Genomic DNA, 22,423 nt, shown 5'->3' on the forward strand with positions numbered 1-22,423 from the left:
AATTCTAATCGAATTGTTCCAGTATCATAAGTAAAAGAAAAATGTTGCTTTTCAACAACAAAAAAAAAAAAAAAAAAAAAAAAAAGTAAGAGAGAAAACATTGCTCGTTGAAATGTTATTGTAAAATAAACAATGTTTGTTTATGTTACCTATGAAATTGTCAGGTAAGTTGCAAGGCTCAGAGGCAAGAGGATTAAATTTGTTAGGGAAGGGAAGATAGCTCACATAGAATTCTTGGCCATACGACTGATCCTGCATGAGTGTTATCGCGTATTGAAGGTTTTCTAGGATTTCCACCAGAAAGCAGTTTATTGCGGGCAGAAAGAAAGAAGAACTTCAAGTTCAGCTTGAAGCTGTTCTGTTTGATGGTTCGCCAGGTCTAGACTCGTGATAGATACGCTTGTGATGAATAATATATCGCAGAACCGAGGATAATTCCTGTCCGTTATGAAGAGGTTATTGAAACGTCTGGGGGGAAAAAGGACTGTCCGCGTCCGTATCTGAGAGTATCCGTAAAACGGAGGGTTTTGTTCCATAAGGTAACATATATTTTTGCCGGTACAAAAAATGTGTCCGGATTATAGAGGTGTCCGTTATTGAGAGGTGTCCGTTAAGGGAGGTTTCACTGTACTAAATAAATGCTGAAATACATACATACTTAGATAACATTTTCCAGTTTCATAAAATATGTATTGCAGTGCGTTCAAGAAGCAACTAAGTGTCAATTTATACACAATTGAATGATTGTGTTCCATGTGCTGTGAGATGTTTTCTGCAAAGGTTGGTTATCTTGTGTTGTCCGCAGTTTGCTTCTGCGAGCCATTCAGGATGGTGACTTTGAGACGAAAAGATGTGTCTAGTTCTTTGTTATTACTCGTCCATTGTTTTAGAGCGATTGAGATTGCATCTTTCTATGTATAATGTTTACTTTAGAACAGTTAATATTTTTAGTTAAACATGTCTTCCCCAGGTGAGTACACAGATGGTGAAAGATCTATCGTTTTTCGTTAGGTTACTAATCAACATAATGTGATAGCGCTAATCGAGAAATCTACAGAGACTGGATTCTTAAGGAACTATGACTGAAGTAATTGATGAAAAAACTACAAGACATATCAACTGCTATGCAATTTAGTTCCAACAAGTATATACAATGTTATGTTTAGTCATAGTAGTGTATGACAGTTATATAATTACTTTTTGAACTCACTGCATAATATAAAAGTTTATGTTGTGGTCATTGGTTCTTACCTCTCTCCATTATATATAATTGAAGCAATTCCACCGATTAACGCTATATGGCACATTTTGGAATGTACCGAGTTACCAACGAATTAAGTGCTATACGAAATATAGCTGACATATACTGTTCTCTATTGCCCAAGTAACTGATCTCTGAGTGTAAAATGCTGTAACCAAGGAACATATCACAGGTTCTTTCCGTTCTTCTCTAATTTGCTGAAATGTACCATGCAGCGTTATTCGGTGGAATACTTTAATTGTTGAAACAGTAAGTTTTCTTGCAAATTTCAGGCCCAGGTATTTTTCAGATTGGCGTATCTCAATATCAAATGAATAACTATCGTGATGCAATTTTCTGGTTCCACGAAGCTTTGGAGTTACTAGAGGAAAATAACAAGGAAGAAGCATATAAAATCACCATATTAGATTTATTAGCATTTTGCTATTACCAGGAAGGTAGGTTTCAACATATAGACTTTGAAGGAATAAGTAAAGTTATCTTCAAAATTGATCTGTGAATAGAAATATACGTTTAGAGTAATCTTAAAATAGAAATACGAGTATTATATGAAGACTAATACTATTAATATTTGTTATTTAAAGGACTTACCTCAAGATTACTTTGTACGCACTGTGATAGCTGAGTACAAGGCAGTAGTTTACGTTGGGTAACTAACAGGTTATATGGTAACACTTCAGTTCACTAGGAATGAATGATTTAAATTTTAAATTAACGTCCCACAGCTAAGCTCTTTAGGCTAAAGAAGATGAAAGTGAATGATTTTGATATTATTTCTTGAACTCTCCCATCGGAAATGTAACCCAGGACCACGTTTCCCAAAGTCACATGCAGTAGCCGCTAGATCAGCGGGAAAAGGTTAAAATATACGAAGTCAGCTGAAAGATTATATCAGAGATTCAGTGAATATTACCACTGTTTACTATTTAAATTTCGTGATTGTACCTCCTCTGTAATACCAACAACTGATTGTACTAACTACGTTTACTAATTTAAAGCTTATTTCGACCATACCACTAAATTGACATGTGTAGAAATTGTTTCATATACGAGTCCAATAGTTAAAGAACATACTGCAACCAAAATGGAATGGGGGACCGTATTGTTGAATTCTATACGAAAAATATCAACACTACATAACGTTAAAATATATATTTGTTGTAGCGCTGGATGAGTTGTCTATAAAATATTTAGGAAATAAATTCACATCAAAATAAAATTTATCAAAAAACTAGAATATTTCCAGATATAAAATTGTTTTCAAAATTGATAAAGAACTTAGTGATATTTACCTAAATACTAATTGTATCTCGGTACCAAGGATCTTATAAAATAGAGGATCTGCCCATACAACAAAATCTTGAAGCCATAAGTCACAGTTTCGCCACCCCTATCTGCCCACTCCGCCCAATAGGATCGCAATGTTTTGATCCAACAATCATGGCGGAAACGAAAGTATCCAATCAGACAATGGCAGAAACAAGAGTAGCCAATCAGACGTGCCGATGCTCGTTTTTTTTTTTTTTGGCTTCATCGATTTAGTAGGATGAAGATACATATGGACAGATCCTCTCCTTACAACATCCTTTCTCGGTACACACTTTACAGTTATCTTTTTCTTCTTTTTCTTCTTAGTTTTCTATTTTCTCTTTTTAAATATTAAATTGACAAAATACTTTTGTCTTAGCAACGAAAACACTTCATTATCAATATGATGACAAAAAGTCTATTAATTAAACTGAGTTTTCATTTGAGTGTGGTACAACAAGTTGAACTGTCAGCCATGAAGTTGCAAAGGAAAACATAGAACATAGCTAAGTTTTGGCGATTAAATACTCCCTTTAATTAAAAAATGAAACAGAAACAAACGAAATTAAGAATAGGAATGGAATAAGGAATTGGAATGATTGCAAAAGCAAATACTGTGAAACTGTAGGCTAGATGACACTTCATGACGTTACGTTACAGTAAATATATCTTTTGTATTTGAAATAAATACGGTCATATACAAAGTCGACGATATAGTTATTATGATTTACAAATATTGCGGTTAAAATTTGGTTTATTTTGCTTTATTTTAAATTTTATAGTTGTTATTAGCTTGTGTGCAAATTGCTTGTAAAAATACTGTTCACGACACAAATGTTAATCAAATGAAAAATATTTACTCCTTAAATGGCACGTATTGCTCCTAATTCTATTATACGAAAATTTTAATTTTAATTAGAGAAGCTTTAAATTAGTTAGAGACAATATATAACATTAAAAAACAATCGATGATTTATCTTTAAAGCAATATTTTTTAAAAATTTATATACAAGAATTTACTACATCAGACCAACACAGTCAGGCAATAAATTAATTACTTTACACAAGGTGAGTTTTAAATAATTTGTTCAACTTGCATTTAAAATTATTCCTGAATGCAACTCTTCACACTTTTACTTCGAACGACGTAAGAACAGAACAAAGTGTGGTGGTCATGAAAAAAAAAGTTACATTCGAGATTTCAAAGGATTTACACATATCATGGCCCATAGACTGTTCGTCCTCCTGTACATTTACTTAGAAACTATATCTTTCAAGGTATCACTACCAAATTTTAAACTTACGGTTGTTATATGATCCACGAGAGGTTTTTAAAATTTTCTTCCTACCTCTAAAAATAGAGTGGGTGAGGGTGAGATGCCTATACGTCGAAGATGCCTATAAATGCACTGCTTCGAACTTACGCAACGAGATGGCAGGGAATTCCCTCAGCAGAGAGAGGATTGTATGTCTGTTACTTTGCCAAAACCATAAGGTGATTGAAGTAGTGTGTGAATGAAGAGAAGAAAAAAGTGCGGTAAGTATCCTTTGCTGTAGCTAAAAATAGTTAGTGAAGTGCACATGAATCGTGGTTAATAAGTAGCTATCAAAGTTATTATTCTGAAACTGGGCAGGGAACATGAAGACAGGTTATTCCATGAACTGATATGAGTCAAATGCAGTTGAAGGCACATGGCGTGTAGATAAGAGATTAAGCATCTTGAATCGCTGAATAGGATAGATGCCTAAAAAGTGCGGTGTAAGATACCTATAATATTTGAGTTGCATGCTGTAGTACAAGATGCCCATGGCAGCAGAAAATACAAGAGAAATATGTAGACACCTGCAGATTGATACAAATGTAAAAGCTAAGATAACAGTTGCTTTTCTCATTCGATATACACGATTGTGCTGCTGTCATAGTGACTAAATATGCCCCTTTTTGTCTTTGCAGATAATTCCAAGGATATATCAACGAATGTCTCAACGAGTGGAGTGGTCGGAAGAAAGCTTGCAATTCGCAGTAGAACAACTACGAACAGGAGGGGTGAATGCATTCTAGGCATCATAATTCTACCAAATTCCGCCGATGTCGATGAAACCGTCTCCAGATGTACGCACGTGTAGAACACGTTATTGGTGTTGAAGGGTCTCCAACGAACCAAGTTACTTCTGGCAAAACCATTTCGATCATCATACATTACAGAAAAGAAGATGTCTTTTTGCCTCGTAATGCATTTTTCAAAATAAGAATAAAAAGTACGAGTGAGCAGACTCTATGCCCAATGGTGCAACCATAATAACGAATCAGAAATCTGCGTACGTCAATTCTGACATTTTCATGATCTGGTTACAGCAGCACTTCATCAACGTATACGCAGACCGGGAAGGTATTACTCATTCTTGACGGCCACGCTTCCTACTGTACAAACCCAGATATGATTTAAAAAACTCCCTTTTACTGATATGAATTGGAGCCGCAGCCGGGATTTTCTCGCCTTCTTCAACACGGAAGAAGAACTAAAAACACACTTAGGTCTACGAAGACATCACCTGACCAGCTATCACGTGAAGATACGAAAACAAGTTCTGCTTCTTCTGTCCGGTCTTCGACCAATGTAGAGTTGACCGCTGCAATTAAAACGTCTCTACAAGTATCTTTCAATGATATTTGTCCTGTATCAGTTCTCGTACCAAGAAAAGTCCGATGTTAATGACAGGCGTCTGTATTGAACTTGGATGTTCCAAACACGACTGCGAAACAATTTTCCACCAGCACCAGGGAAAGAAGGAAAAGTACTTACACTGCACAATCGGATAACTATTGCAGTGTTTGTGAGTTGTATTATTTTGATCCAGATAGTCATAAAGTGGATTGGATAAGATGATTTGACTGTCAGAAATGGTTTCATGCTACATGTTCTGGAGATCCTGCTAAGTGCTCTAGTTATTTGTAATCGTACAGGCTAAGGAAATCTTAGACCCTACTTGTTTTTGCTTACAGGTTAACGAGCAGATGGAATTGTGCTCATGTCACACTATGTTCCAAAATAATACAGCACATTACGTTTACAAGTGCCTGTTTATGTCATAGTCTTCTGAACATTTCTAGTGACTAACAGTTAACATTCCTGATGTTATGTTCATTGTGCAAATGTTTGTTGTATTTTCTGGTTTTTCCTTAACCTCTTCGGTCCTGAGCATATTTTTGGAGAGAATTGCATGTATTACTGTATTTATTCCCATCTATAGCTTTGGCAAGCTTGCATGTGATAGGCAGAAATGGGTGACAGTGTTGTGAGTGTCGGGAGTCTATGTTTCCTGCAGACGACATTGGGACTCAGTGAGTCAGAAACATCTCTACTATTGTTATGTCTCCTACAGGACACGCGGGGACCAATTAATGTTTACTTAACCTATTATAACTGTATCAAAATTATTTTGTTTTCGTAGTAAAGGTACGATTTTCTTTATGTTCAATGGTTTTTCTTACAATGTTGACTGTTGTATTATTTACACGCATTCTATATAGTTTATTTGTGTATATTAGACTAAGTCGCTGTCAGTATTGTATCAGTACATAATTTATTATACATTACAATAAACAAAAATCGTTCTATTCCTCAATCTTACGATAACAGCCATCCCAAAAAAGATGTGGCATTTTACCCACAAGAAATAGGCTTCTTACACCGACAGTGAGGAAAAGATGCCTATTTGGAGATGTTTACTTATCCGCCCCTCTATCACTTCCCTTATCTAGTTCTTTCACGATCGTCACACAGGGTCTAGCGGAAGGACTAAACTACTTATCCTGTAAGTTTCAGTCTTCAACTCCTATTTTTCGGTTTCTTATTGTCTTATGATTAAAAATTGTGGCATCTTCCCCCCACCCACTCTAAGGGTAAAAGTAAAAAATGCGATTTTCTCAAAAATGGCTTTGTTTATTGTAAAGATTTTGTTTATATTTCATAAACCAAATAAAAAAGAAACATTATGTAGTATAAGCCACTTCTCTGGGAAAATCGAGAAGGAGTAGTTTATTTTTGCAGTGTTTTTTTTTCGGAAGATTTTTCTCAAAAACGACTCAGGTGAGAACATCATACATACATACATAAGTGTTTCATTAATAATATAACAATATGGCATAACTTGTTTGTGCTGAAAAAAATTGTTTGTGCTAACACTTAGAACTTCATACATAAGTGTTTCATTAATAATATAACAATATGGCATAACTTGTTTGTGCTGAAAAAAAATTGTAGTTCAGTTTAGTTTATTCTTGGGGATGATGTTTTTCGAACAATTTTCTCAATAGTAATATAACTTCATTCATATTTCATAAATAAATGTTTAACTAATAGCACTATAACACTGTGTAAATTATTCCTTTAAAAAATCACAAGAAGTAGTTTCCTCTTTGCGATGAGTTTCTTATCAGACTATTTTCCCCAAAACTACAAGGGCGAGTTTGGTCATATTTCATTATTGTTCTTATTATGCTGCTCAAATAACTTTCATGAGAATATCCAGAAGGGATACTTTACTCTTGGAATGAGTTTCTTTTCGACAGTTTTGTCAAATATTACTCATGCGATTTTGCTATTATTTTATAAACAATTATTTTAACGAATAAAGCAACATATGGCATAAGTCAGTTCTTATGGAAAAATCTACAATAGTAGTTAACTTTCGGGGATGGGTTTTTCGGTGAAATTTCCCGGAAACTCCTTAAAATTTTGTTCGTATTTCACAAGAAAATGTTTCGTTAGTAACTGCAGCATACCATTATTTAAATAAGGAATTGTAGCTAGAAAACTTACTGCGTGATCCGTACTTTTTTATTTCGTATTATTTTCTTACTTACTTTAACTAGGCTTCTTCAAATAATGTTGGCATATACAGTTGGTCGAGGCGAAACCTAAATACTTATTTGTCCTAGTAGGAAATACTTCTGTAAGCTAACAAAATATATTTAAATTTTTTTTGCTTGATGACTCTCTTTTAGGTGATCTTGCTGTTGCGTTAAACTTAACCAACGAGCTATTGTCACTTGATCCTTACCATGAGAGAGCTCTACAAAATAAGAAATATTTTCAATACTATCTTGATGAACTTACAGAAACTAATGAAAACGAGGAGGAAACAAAATACCAGAATGTAAGGACACTTTTTATGTAAATGGTTATATTAAATTGATAAAAAATATCTGTATGTGGTGCAAAATCGTACTATTATCTAATTATCTAGTAACGTAGAAAACCTTCACTACCACTGAATTAACGATTTTCATGAGTTTTACAAATTATAAGAGTTACAATATTCAAAACGTATTAACGTTTCTTATGAGTATTATGAGGTTGTGTGGAAAGGAAACGCAGATTCGTAATTTTATTAGTGGCTGGCGTGGTGAGCACTAATTCTTACGTGATTTACTACATACAGAACATTTGTGAATCTAGTAACAATAAACTGTGTAATGGTGATTTCCACTGAAATATAGATTTACGATTTAAATCCAAAAATAAATTTAAAATTGATAAATTCAAACACTTTTTAACATATTGATATATCAGAAAAAGTGGGAATTTTCTGCTAGCAAACATAATTTTATTCGTCCACGTCAAAGATGGCAAGTTCCTATATACAGGTATAGTGTGAAATACTGCAAAGAAGGGCTACTATTAAACGCAGATATATGCAGAATGCGTATATTATATGCAGAATAAATTATATGCAGAAGACGGATTTCAAAAAGTTGGATTCATATGTATCCCAGCTGTGGATGCTTTAATGGTTGCAGAATTTGCGCAAGATAGGGAATGTCGCAGAGCAGAGATAAAAGAAGGAAAACATGCGAAGCGCTCTCGTATACAATCTATTTATAAATCCTTCAATTTTCGTGTGTAATATTGTACGTAAGTACACTTTAATTCAAATCAATAATAAAAACGAATATTATATCATAATTCAGGGGTGTAAAAGCAAAACCTGCTAAATCCAGTTTTCAATTTTGTCAAGGAACGAAGAAAAAGTGATGATATTATGTTTCAGATTTGTTGAACAACTGTTTTTGATTAGCGATAGATTTCACTATCTGCATTAGGTAGTGACCACTAAACAAAAAAAGGTTGTTTAGCAATTCTGAAACATAAGGGCGTCACTTTTTCTACGTTTTCTGACAAAATTGGAAAATGGATTTAACAGGTTTTGCTTCTATACCCCTGAACTATAACATTATATAATAATGTTGCGTCAGATTTGAAGATTGTAACCAGTGATTGTGTACGAGGACGCTCCCCATGCTTTTATTTTTAGTCATGTATAAATAGACAAATTTTCCAAAAGTAATCTCCTTGAAAGCAGAATTAATTTTTACCTTTTGTTTCTTCTATACAGGATTTATTTTGTTTGATACTTAAAAGTATAGTTTTAGAAATATTTTATTTAGATACTCATACGAAATTTATTCACATTAAACATCAACGATAGTAACGATTACGATGCATAAAATATTGACAAAAACCATGATAATGATTTGTAGGAACCTTTCTATTGCTGTCAAAATTCAACTGTGGTTGCATCGACAGCAGCGACACCATGCGGCGCATATTGCAAACTTTCGACGCCGATATTCTCTGATTACTATATGGATATGATGCAAGAAAGTTAACCCTCTTGCTTGGTGCAAAAAATAACTCTACTGTACTGTGCAACAGAAAATAAAAGGAATGGTTTCAGTTATTTACATTATAAACCATATCCCAAGTGATGGAGCATATATTTTCTTCATTACATATGTCAAAAACTAATAAAGTGTTGAAAAGGAATCTTTTTCTTCACTAGGGATGCGCATGAGACGAGTCGAGACAGGATTTTCCTGATAAAATTCGATTCGAGACACGGCTCTACCATTAGAGAAATATACATTTTTCGAGTCGTGACATCACTTTTACAGCACATTTTCGAGAGGAGATAGTCACAAATTTTGTCTCGTGCGCATCCCTATTCTTCACTACTTTAATTGTAGCCATATTTCTATCAAATTAACGTTTGCGAAACGGGGCACTAATAATGATTCTTGACTTGAAAATATGAAAAATCACCTAATATAAACATTGTTTTCCAGATATTGAGCATTGATGATAAAAATATTACATGGAATAAAGAAGAGTACGACAAGCTCTGTCGTTATGAAATATCACCTCCAATTGAAGTTAAGTCAAAGCTTTATTGTCGCTACAATGATCTAGGTAATGATTTCCTCAAGTTGGCCCAAGTGAAACAAGAAGTGATATATATTGATCCAGAAATCGTAATCTATCATGATGTAATATACGATTCAGAAATAGATACCATAATAAACTTAGTCCAGCCAAAGGTAAGGCACCTAAATATTGTAAGTAAAGAAAACTAGCCAATGTATTACTATTATTGTTATTGTTATTACAGAATTTTAATACTGAATACCTTTGATGATGAAGAATTAACATTTGATGGATTAATTTATCAAGGTTTAAACCCTCTGAGTAAGTAACTGTAATCAAAAACTTAGTAAATGTTATGGTAACTAAGTCAATGTCTGAAATTTATGAAATTAATGAAAATGTATTTGTGTCACTATTAGATTATGTACTTCTCTAAAGGCATTTTCATGCACGAAGTGAACGTTTTCTGCTTTTAAGCTTTAAAAAGCTTTATCAAATTAAGCAAACGTATCAAATTAAATAAGAAAAGGAATGAATATATATATAGTCTGTTACAAAATAATTGCACCACCTAAGAAAAATCGATACATTTCGCGAATTGTTATATATATTAAGACAGATATTAATTGCAATGGTTTCAAATTATTTCTCATACATCGTTTGGAGTTTTATCTACTACATATATAGAGACAAAAGATTCAAATACAATATATTACAGAATAATAAGCTATAAATAGCCATTCACAAAATTTCATCAACAACGATCAGCGGATCACCATTCACTTGTGCATACATCAGGCAGCCATTTGCATAGTGAATACGCTGCCACCTGTTGAGCAAAAATCACACACAATCTATGAGCAGCATTAAAAAAAAACGTATCAAAATGCAATGGCGAACAATTGTGTGATACGTTAAGCCTCTTTAGAGATAAAATTAATTAACAATTTTCTAAGGGAAATTAAAACCTTGAAATTTTAGCATGTGGTGCAGTTATTTTGTAACAGATTGTATATATATATATATATATATATATATATATATATATATATATATATATATATATATATATATATATATATATATATATATAGTAAATACAAAATGGCTGTAAAACATTTCATGAAGTAGAAAAATATCGTATGAACTTATTATGAAGTAGTTGCATGCTAAGTACACTTCTCAAATTTTCATTGCTAACTTCGAATTAAAAAAAAAAAAAAAAAATCCCAGAACGATAGTTCAGAAAATACAAGTTTGACATGTACTCACCTTGAAAGGTCTTCTTTCGGCGATAATAGACATTCATAGGCTAGTACCGGAAACTTTACAAGTACACATACTTTGTGTGATTATTGATTTACTACAAATTTGATAGAAACGTAAATTACTTGTATAATATATACCCACTCATGAGCATTGCAACATTAATAATAACGGATACGTGCAAACACACAGAATTTCTATGGCAGAGTAGTATGATGTATGAACAGTTGTAATTTCAATGAAATAACCCATGCGTGGATCCACGTTCGAACGGGCCATATGTTTCACTTAAGGGAACGTGGCTTATTACTAATAAATTGTTTAGTGTACAGGGCATCTCGCCACGGCAGTGATGCGTATATGGAAACAATGAGCGAAAAATAATCGTATACACGCGATGATCAGGCAATGCAGGGCACAACGTGACTGCATTACGTGATGATGAGACATCTTATTCTCATGACCGTGGTGGATCGTACAGCGTCGTAAGGAGCGTTAGTTCTATGCTGGAGCACGCAACAGATATGAACTAAATCTGTGTCGTTACTAACGCGGAGGGTTCGATTCTGCAACAAAAATAAATTCAACAATCATTAACTTTCAGTAATCATCCACTTCCTTTACCCTAAAGGTAACAATTGTGGTACGTTAAAGTGAACAATTTCAATTATTTTCATTTTTATTAGACTCTATAGTATGGCGGTGTCTGCCTAGTATGTATCTTTGTATCTACTTTCTTCGACCAAACACCACAAGCGTCTGGCTGGTATGATGAGTGCAGGAAATCATGTTTTCGGACGATTAACCTGTCCTACAGTGATCATCGCATACGCGTTAGACGCTATTGTAGGGACCGCTCTCGCAGAGTGCGTTGTCTGAGGGTAGACGTGATAGTGTAGACATTACGTACAACACACAATCTCAGCTGAAAGGCGCTGTATACAACCTTACCAGTGATCACTGAATCAAGGAAGTTCTAGAGGTCTAGGTAGAGTTTCCTTTAGATAACTCTAGACAACACATTCCAGTAGAGCAGCCTTTCCCAAACTGGATCCGCAAGACGATCTCAGGGGATCCACAAGCTAATCAGAGAAAGGCATATACAGTGATGAGAAATACACCATTTTAAGTTAAATGATCAAATTTCTTGTCTGAAGAATAACTACAGGAATAGACTTGATGCTGAGGCAGATCTTCGCTTAAAAGTTTTTTTCGTTTCATCCTGACATTTTTGAGTAAGCAGCTCAAAGACCCCAACCATAACATTAACTGAAGTTGTGTACCTCATTGAGTCATACACTTATTATCATGTTAACTTGTTGAAGTTGATACATTTTATTTTTTTCCGAAAAGTACTTTTTTTCTATACCTGAAGGGTAGGCTTTGTGGTTTAGTTTTGTTTACGTACTGGATTTATTTATATATTTGCAACATCTTAGTCAAGATGTTCGGCCCCAGGATCACCCGATTAGGAAATAGGCATCGTACCACTCTAACATGATTATACCACTGCAAAGAAAAGCAAAACACTCACATCCACACCCATATATATCGTATATATTACAAGGGGTTCTACGCATATATTGTAAACTCTAAAGGGGACCGCAGTGTGGAAAAGGTTGGAAAAGGCTGCAGTAGAGCAATTCTCAGCCACATGTAATCCCGAATGTGCAAGCTTACGAGGAAAGATGGATTTCTTTTATACATTTATTAAACACTTAGGGGTTTTCCTTCAAATTAACCATAAATATTTTTTTTTCAAACTTGCAGAGAATCAATCTATATTATAAAAGTGAAACTCACCATGTTTGTGACTCTTAATCTCTTGAACAACCCAACCGATCTTGATAAAATTTTCAACATAGATGAGGTTAGGACCTGGTGGTTTTTTATCACACAATTTTGATGGTGCAAGTTAGGGAAGGGGGAGGGGAAAGTATTTAAAAATGATCAAAAATGATCGATATTAGTGTCGACTCTATACTTTTTGGGATCACTGAGAACAACAGTGACACTTCCGATGCTGTTTAAATTCAAATTCAGCCCCACAACTTGGGAGAGGCAGAGATATATAAAAATGATCGAAAATGACAGATATTAGTCGAATCCATAGTTTTCTGGGTCGATGAGTTGAACAGTGACACTTCTGATTCCGTTTACATCCAAACTCAGCCACGAGATTTGGAGGAGGGGTGTTATAAAAATGATCGAAAGTTACCGATATTAGTTTTTGGTGTCTCTGAGATAAACAGTGATACTTCCGATGCAGTTTAAATCAATGCCACTAAAAGCAAAAACAGCATATTTTACGGGTACAAAACATATGTGATAAGGAGTTGTGCATTTTAAAATTTTTATTTTAACCCAGTGAGGCGAGTAATCGATGGTAGTTATTATATGAAAAGTATCGTTGTTGATCTTCAGGCCCTGTAGTCTGTGAAGTTTTATGATCGTCAAGGCTGCTTTAAAGGAAGGACGTGTTAGCCTAGTTGCTGTACTGTAACAATTTTTCCGGTTTTTTCTTTGGTCAGGGCCGGTCCTAGGAAATTTGCTGCCCCATATAATAACATCACTTGACACCCTACCTTTCCTAGGAAGAACACATCTTTAAAGTCACGCTTTTAAGTATGTTTTACGATCATAATTTTAGTACCTAATGAAATAGAATTCCGTCGACTTCCGAAAACAAAGAAACGAAAAGGAAGAACTTTGAGGAAAATGGGTTTCTCTCTGTAAGCGAAAGAACACTTTTAATAAGAATAATGATCACGTATATTCTTCTCACGTTTCACCAAAAGATTATCAGAGGAATGTAAAAATAAACTAGATTTGCCGAGAAAAGCAGGTATTAGGAATCTGATGATGTTTCGTCGTTATTGATATCAAATTTGTATGGGGAAAGAATTAATCCAAGTACTAGCCAAGTCGAAACACAGATATGTATTAACAATAACTTATTTTAAAGTTTATTGTTTGCCCCACTTGAGGCTTAGGCTCACTGTGCACTATAGGTCAAAATCGTTAATGCTAAAATATAAATATGAGTACAGTTTTTGTTCTAATAGTACACAGCAAACATCACTATCGATTTTCAAATAATTTAATTAAAATCGTAGAGTTGCAATCAAGTCGTCACAATAATATTGTTCTCAAATAATGAATCATCCAAGATTGATATAACTAAATACGTAGGTGCGAGTCTGTTGAACAGATTAAATATTACTTTGACTTTGCATCCGTGAGCAAAATGAGAGTGGTTGTAGTATGTAAATCACATCTGTACCAAATACATGCAATTAGGTTATAGGTTGCTGAACATGCCGTTACAAAAATATTAATGTTTAAATCTAAATACGAGGGAGGATCAGAAACGAAGGTCACAAGAGCGATATTTCTCGAGTTTTGTCTGTTATAGAGGAATGAGGAGTGTGCGGTAATTTTAATATATGGAGTTGGCAACTATGCCAAGTTTCAGTCACCCACCATCTACGGTGATAGTTGTAGGTAAACACAAATGGCGACTCGTTTGGAAAACTAGTCTCGCGAAGAAGTCCACTCAGTTATTCGATTTCTGTGAGCGAAACATGTTACCGAGGTTGAAATTCACCGGCAGCTGATAGAGGTTTACGGAGAGGCTGTAATACCTTGTCAACATGTTGCAGAATGGCATCGAAAATTTGCGGCTGGTAAAGAAAACGTCACCAATGAGGAACACACTAGGCCAACCGAGCACTGCATCAAAAAATTTGAACACAGCTCGCGTGGAGGAGCTGATTCAGGACAACAGGCGGGACAGGTTACGGCTCCTGATGGCAGAATTGGAAATGTCATTCGGAAGCATTCCATACACTGTGCACATTATTCTGCAGTACGGAAAAGTTTGTCCCGATGGGTTGCACGCGATCTGTCGAAACAACACAAGAAGTGCATGGGGACCAGTTTGTAACTTTCGGAACGGTTCTCCACGGAACGGAACTGTTTTCTTCATCGCATTGCCATGGGTGACGAAACTTAGATCCACCATTACATCCTCAGCAGTAAGCGGTCATCAAAGAAGTGGAAATACCCCTTCCTCTTCAAAGACAAATAAGTTTAAAGTGACGCCACCTGCCGGAAAGTTGATGGGCACAATGTTTTGGGACAGCACCGTTGTCATACTCGTGGAGTTTTTGGAAAGAGGACACACAGTGACCGCGGACCGATACTATGAGACGTTGAAACGATTGAGGAAAAATCAGTAGGAAAAGGCCAGGACTGCTCACCGAGGACGTCATCTTTCTTCACGTCAACACAAGCCCGCATACAGCCCAGAAGACCACCACGCTCTTGAGGCAGTTTTGGTGGGACATCATACAGCCCGGACCTACAGCAGGGTTATAAGCTTGTGTGTGGTCGTCCTGAGATCGCTTTCATTCTGGCCGTGTAACACCGACAGCACGGCACAGAAAAGTAGCGTCACTGTTTGGGAACGCGTTACAAACTACCACGTTGATAATATATTTCGAATTGATGGAATAGTGACCCAAAACGTGTTTCGCAATGTTTAAGTGAGACCATGATTCCACCAGAAACGCGGATTTTGGGTATCAACCTTGAGTTACAACGGGATTACCATCCCAAACATTCTTGCAAGTTATACAGTAATCTACAATACAAAGAAGACACTAACATCGCCAGCAAATGGAATAGTTGTCACAGTTACCATATTTGTTACCCATTAAGCTCTTTTAAGATGAACTTGAGAGGACAGATACTAACGAATGCTGAAGGTTTTGAGAATTATCTTCAAAGCTACTGGAGTCGCATAGCTTTGCAAAAGTTGGGTAAGTTGGGCAGACAAACAAATGTCTGGAATTTGTAAAGCTCTTATCAAAGCTTAGAATCGGCATTTTATTGAACGCAAGCATAAATTTGTCTCGAACTAAAACAGGATTATATGCTTTAATTTCTTTATATGAGCAATGATGTTTATTTTACATAACAAGTCAAACAAGTTGAATTTTTCTTTTCATGTCTTTTTCTTTTCCTTTTTTGAAAGTTCTGCAAACCAGTAGCGTTCAGACTTTTGACAATTTTTTTTATATATAGGGTGTTGGTAAGTAACACCGACAACGTTTGATTCGGACAGCGAGGTAAGATAAAAACAGGGCTCCCAGCTGTCCTGTTTTCCTATTTATCCTATATTTTGGAAATTTGTGTATATTTGTCCTATACTTTAATCTTGTCCTTTTTTCCTATGTTTTTTCAGTGATTTAATCTTGTCATGTTTTCCTATGTTTTCCAGTGATTGAATTATTACAAGTACAAGCCAAGGACAGTTCCAGTAATGATTTAAACAGCTACATATTAGCAATATACTAAATATGTCTTAGCATTTCTTTTTCTGTGGGATAGTCACTAATCCTCACTATTATTTTTTAAATTTGCTTTTTCCTATCCTCCCATGTCCGCTCTTTTTTCTTTGTTTCCTATCTGCTTATTATTCCTCAATGAAGCTTAGACGAGGAACCTGGCCATGCTCCAGTTTCTTATAACGCAAGCTGTGTTAGCATTTTCTTTCAGCAGTAATGCAGCAATATTGGCTAGGCATTGTGGTGTGTTGGTATTCATCAATATATCTCAACGCTTTCCAATATTGCTATACATAAGTGTGTCGTGGAAACGCTCTGGAAAAGTCATAGAAAGCAGAAAAATGGTGAAAATCCAGGAAATGTCCCGGAAATTATTTATGAACTGAAAATGTCCTGAAATTTATGTTGTATAACAGTTGTTAGAAGTGTATATATAATTTCCAGAGCTAGAAGTTTAAGAAGTAAAAGATTATATTATATACTCTTATTCTGTATTCATCTTAATTTTGTTTCCTGTTCCCCATTGGGGGAAATGTGGCCTTTTCTTACAATACATTTGTATTTGTTTCTATGCTTCAGACCATAATATTCTATTGTATAAACGAAACTGTCCTATTTTATAGACCAAACTGTTCTATATTTTTTCAATATCCTGCTGGAAGGCCTGCAAAAAGTATAGAACAAACGATATAAAAGTGCTTCTTTTCGACGCTATAACCAGCTGAAAATCGGTCGAAAAAGTTCGAGATATAAAAGACATAACTATTCTACATTTTATTTGGTATCTATCACAAGTGAAATAACTAACTCATCACTTTTTGTGAAGTTCATACATGCTTTTGGAGAGAAGTACGAAAATATCCAAAGCACTAATTTATGAGGATATTTTACGATGAAACAAAGTAAGTAAGTAACGTATTGTTATGTAACGATTTTTTAATGAAGTCTACTAGAATCTGAGTACAAAGTTAGCTACAAAGTTCTAGCTACAAAGGTCCTTTAGGTGGGAATACAAAACTTAATGCTGCTTTCAAATGAATGTATGCTGCGTGAAAAGTAGCGTAGATATATGTATATGAAGCTTGTATATAAGTAATCTTTTACTCATTTTAGTTTATATTTAGCTGATTGTAAACACAATACTTGAACTTAGAAACCATTTGTGATGATAATGCACTTACTTTCTAGCTTGAAGATGCAAAAGTTGTTGATCCCGAGACAGGATACTCACAACTATCCGAATATCGCGTCACAAAAATGGCATGGCTGGAGGACAAGGATCACCCTCATGTGGTCACTATCAGTCAAAGAGTTGAAGACTTAACTGGTTTACAAAAGGAATCAGCTGAACATCTTCAGGTGGCTAAGTATGGAATAGGAGGTTTCTATGAACCTCACTGGGACTATCTCGACGTGAGTTTAGATGACTAAATTACCATAATTATTACGTTATATTTTCTTCCATAAATTAAGAATTAACAAATTCATTTTGTTCAGTATGATAAGAATATGTTCCAAAGTTCAGAGAGAGATGACATTCCACTTACTACACTTAAGGAAGCATTCCTGTCTAGTGTAAGAATTCGGATTTAGTATAGAAACAGCGAAAATACCAGTTAACCAAGAAAGTTCGTGTGGTTTCAGTACAAAAAATAAAAGTTCCGAAAAATGCGTTTACCTTATGCTTATTCTGCAAAATATCCACCACCAGCTTCTACAACCTTCTCCCATCGTTTTACAAGCCTGTAGATGCCATTTTTGAAGAAATCTTTGTGTTGGGACTAAAAAAACTGCGCCACCGCGTTTTCAACTTCTTCTTGAGTTTTGACTTGTCGATTGCACATATGGTTGTCCATAGACAAATAAAGATGGTAGTCTGGTGAATACGCTTCATGTGGCAGAAGTTCCCAGCCGAGAGAAGAAGTCACCTCCAGAGTCATCTTTGCTGTATGAAGTCTAGCGTTGTCTTGGTGGACAAGAACACCCTTCCTATTCACTAGTGCAGTTTTTTTTTTTTGCAAGCTTTTCGGCTACTCTTTGCAATTTTACTGAATACACCTCTTTGGTTATGGTTTTACCATTTTCCAACTCATAATGCACAATCCCAGCAGTAGTCCACCATACACACAGCATCACCTTCCGCTGATGGAGAGCAGATTTTGCACTTAATGGCATGGAGTCATTTGACGATAGCCAATTTTACGAGCCTTTTTTGTTATCGTACAATACCCACTTTTCATCACACGTCAAAATGCGGTCAAAAATTGGACAGTTGTTGTTCCTAGTCAGCAAGGAAGAACAAATGCTCAGTCGTTGGAGACGGTTCGCAGCAGTCAGCACGTGAGGGACCCACTTACTCAGTTTCCACGATTTTCCAAGCTCATGTAAGTGCACATAAATGGTTTCATCGCTTACCCCAAATCGTTGAGGAGTTCTTGACACGTTAGACTTGAATCCTCTTCAATTGCTGCCTTGAGCTGGTCCAAATCGAGAGATTTTGGTCTGTCCGATCGAGGTTCGTTTTCAAGTGTCTCATCGCCGGTCGAAAAGGTCTGAATTCACTTTTAAGCTGTCCGTTCACTAATTATATCTTCTCCAAACGCTGTACATATTTTTCTTGCGTCTTCCACACTGTGTCCGACTTGAACTCATACAGTAAACAAGCCCTGATTGCTGCGTTTGACACATACAATGTTCAATGCGAGTACTTGATCTCGAACTGTCGAATGCGTCCTGTTATCTACGTTAGCCGACGTGCCAATGACTCAGCTCTCAGAAACTGTCACATACAGGTATCTCTGGCGGCAGAAATGATTACTACCCCAAGAAAAATAGCGGCAGGTGTAAAAACCGCACGAACTTTCTTGCTTGCCTGGTAGAATAAATGTGAATCCTCTATTTTTCTGTGGAACATCCATTTAGACCCAGAAGTTAGGATAAGCTAATAGTCGACTTAATTCCAAGGAGACCAAACATTGAAAATATTTTTAGGAAAAGGGGCTATGGGAGTCTGAAGTACTCACCTCTAGCAGTTAATGTATGGAGCTTTTAGTACTACCGTATGATCGCAACCTTACACCGATAGGCCTAATGAAGGACAAATTAGAAGTGTTACCATTCTTTTTATATACACTTGTAATGAAGGAAAACAAACTATAAATGCACTTCATATAACTAGTAGTGGGCTATCGATTTCCTACTGGCTAGTGCTCAATAATTCAGCTTATACTCCAATAGCTCAATTGCTCGGAAGATACAAAGAAAAATACTAAAAACTGAAATTTCTCAACTATTGTTGTGTGAGACATTTGTATGTACACAAGAAAATTCGTTAACTGAAATATCTATAGGGAAGAGAGATTCAGTTTTGTGGGAAGCTTTTGTTTATTTAGGTTCGAAGAATAAATACATCAAAATAAATTATTGCGTTAGCTTATTAATAATAGATCATATAATAATAAGTGAATAATCATGGCTTTATTTATCCCTTGACCATAGATCTGATTTTTTGTATCTTTCCAAACACATTCTCCTATACATCAATGAAATAATTTTTAAAAACTAGTTTGTCTACAACTATATATTTCTGTAATTTTCTAAGGAGAAAGTGGCTCAAAAAATAGCCTATGGTGTTGGAAGTCTCAGGTTCGATTCCCAATGTATCCAAAATTCTAAGACAATTAGGAGCTACATAAAGCACCAAACTGGTGTCTTAAAAACAACGTAAATGGCGTTTATAGTATGTGTGTTGACCACCGCTATTTATCCACACATGCGCTCCTCGCTTGCCATAGCTACAACACCTACTTATTCACAAAACTTCCCTCTATATAGATTGTGCAGCTATGGAATCATCGTTATCATAAGTTATTGTGAACTTCTGTACAGTGTTGGAAAAAGAAACAAAAGAAACAGCCAAACTAAAATCAAAATTTTGGTTTCGACATGCAGCTGATAAGTTTGTTGTTTGGCAACATGGAAGGGACACATTAACAGTTCTTAAAATCACCTGGATAGCATATATCCCAACATTAAATTAACAAATGAGATCGAAAATGAAGGAAAAATATCAGTTTTGGATTTATTAATTGTGAAGGAAAGTTTGCAACAGTTAAATTACAGCGTATACAATAAACCAACTCTTACTGATCGTTACTTAAGAGCAGATTCACATCAAAATCTATCTCAGAAAAGTATATTATTACAATCATTGTTGCACAGGGTATTAGTAATATCTGCTTAAAAAAAAAAAAAAAAAAAAAAAAAAAAAAAAAACAATCTTCAAGAAGAAATACGTAATTGGAAATATGTTTTTCTAGAAAATGGTTAAAATAAAGGAGCATTCAAGAAGACAAAAAAAAGCCTAAAACGTAACAAGAGGCAAAATTCATACAAACTAAAAAAGAAAAGAATAATTAGCATTCATACTCTTCATTTGCAATACTCGTACCTCTTACAAAATAAGCCGTTTATTGAAGCGACGCCACCTTTAAAGATCAAAGAAATTGTTCGCTCCGTGAAAGATCAAGACAGATTAGACACCCTAGATATTTATTCGATCCAATTTGAAAATAACCAAACACACACTGGACAAACAAGACGAACAATTGAAACCAGAAGTTAGGATTTAGATATCAGGGCTCTCGGCATCATATGGCCATCTAGCCCGTCACGTTTGAGGGATGAAGCTTTTTACACTTCTTCGACCGGGTGTTCCCACCGGGAATCGAACCCGGAACCGCTCACACGGAAAGCCAGAGTGTTAGCGACTACGCTACCCAGAACCAGATTTCAGGAGCTTATAAGATATAGTATAATATTTACACATACGTAATACGGTATTGCCAACGTATCGGGACACCTACATAGCTTTTGAACGTGTGAATGTGCATGCCAATAGCAAACTCCATTGAATAATAAGTTGTAATTTTATTACTGGGTATTACAGCCCATTCATTATCTAGTATGAACAGTATTACCATTGATTTCACCACTGTATAATAATTAAAGAAAAAAAATTGAAAGTGATACATTCCGTTTCATAACAGTATTAATTCGAGATTTGTGGATGTTAAAATAATTTTACTTCAAGGCGCCGATTATGGATGAGGGAGACTGGAAGCATGACAGTTCAACGCCAGATTCGTATCAGAAAAAAAGATTAAAGTAGGACGAACAAGTATCCAAATTTCGGCACTACCAAGTTTACATATAAGTAATTTCCGTTGAGGAAGAAAGGTTAAACGTGAGATTTAAAAGAAATTAAAGTGGAAGGAATCAAAGGTCCTAATCTTGGTGCAATCGAGTTTAAAATCAATGGAGTATACTTTAAAAGAACGCAAAATATACGATAAAAAGGGCAATTTCTGAGGATGAAAGTGTCCAAATCTTGGTGGAATCAAGTTTAAAATTGTGGGGTATACTTAAAAAAAAAAGAGACAAAGGTAAAGTAAAAATATTAAGGTGTGAGAGGATCAAGAGTTCAAATCTTGGTGCTATCAACTTTAAAATCAATTCCAAAAGCTGAAACGTCAAAAAGCAGATGGAAGATCAAGGTGGGACTTAATTAAGTTTCAGATAACTGTTATTGAAAAAAAATAGCATCAGAAGTTTTACCTTATGAACAAAACTTCCAAATTTAAGAGGGATGTAAGAAGGGCTACTCTCTACAAGACCACAGTCAACATTGAAACGAAAGCCATGCTATAAACCATTAAAAAATAAGACCTTGACCTTAAGAGGTTCACTCCCAAAACGTGGTTGAACAGAACCATAACAGTTCTCACACACACTCACACACACACACACAAAAAAAATACGGTCCCAATTTGAAATAAGTATTAAAAATTCAGAAAGGTGGTAAAATTGAAGAAAGGCAGAACCTCTCTCAAGAGGTATTTAAAATAGTAATGATTTCAAGAGTAGTACATACTCTTACTATATTTTCAGAGAATAACAAGTCTTCTTCCAACATTTATTGTAGAAAAGGTGTAAACTTGGTCAGAAGAATATCATTTGTACATTGTTTA

The 22,423-nt window shown here is 35.2% G+C and overlaps 1 protein-coding gene across 1 annotated transcript in view; it reads left to right on the top strand.

Annotated features, from left to right (window-relative positions):
* Positions 1-957: 957 nt before the first annotated feature.
* Positions 958-22,423, top strand: part of LOC145680243 (prolyl 4-hydroxylase subunit alpha-1-like) — a 56,164-nt gene continuing 34,698 nt past the window's right edge. Inside the window, exons 1-6 of the mRNA XM_081750572.1 lie at positions 958-970; positions 1,534-1,698; positions 4,524-4,682; positions 7,578-7,729; positions 9,699-9,950; positions 17,583-17,807. Coding sequence (XP_081606698.1) covers positions 958-970; positions 1,534-1,698; positions 4,524-4,682; positions 7,578-7,729; positions 9,699-9,950; positions 17,583-17,807 — 966 coding nt within the window. The remainder of the gene's footprint in view (positions 971-1,533; positions 1,699-4,523; positions 4,683-7,577; positions 7,730-9,698; positions 9,951-17,582; positions 17,808-22,423) is intronic.

Source organism: Thermobia domestica, chromosome 1 (genome assembly GCF_964235325.1).
Source record: "Thermobia domestica chromosome 1, izTheDome1.hap1.1, whole genome shotgun sequence".
NCBI lineage: Eukaryota > Metazoa > Arthropoda > Insecta > Zygentoma > Lepismatidae > Thermobia > Thermobia domestica.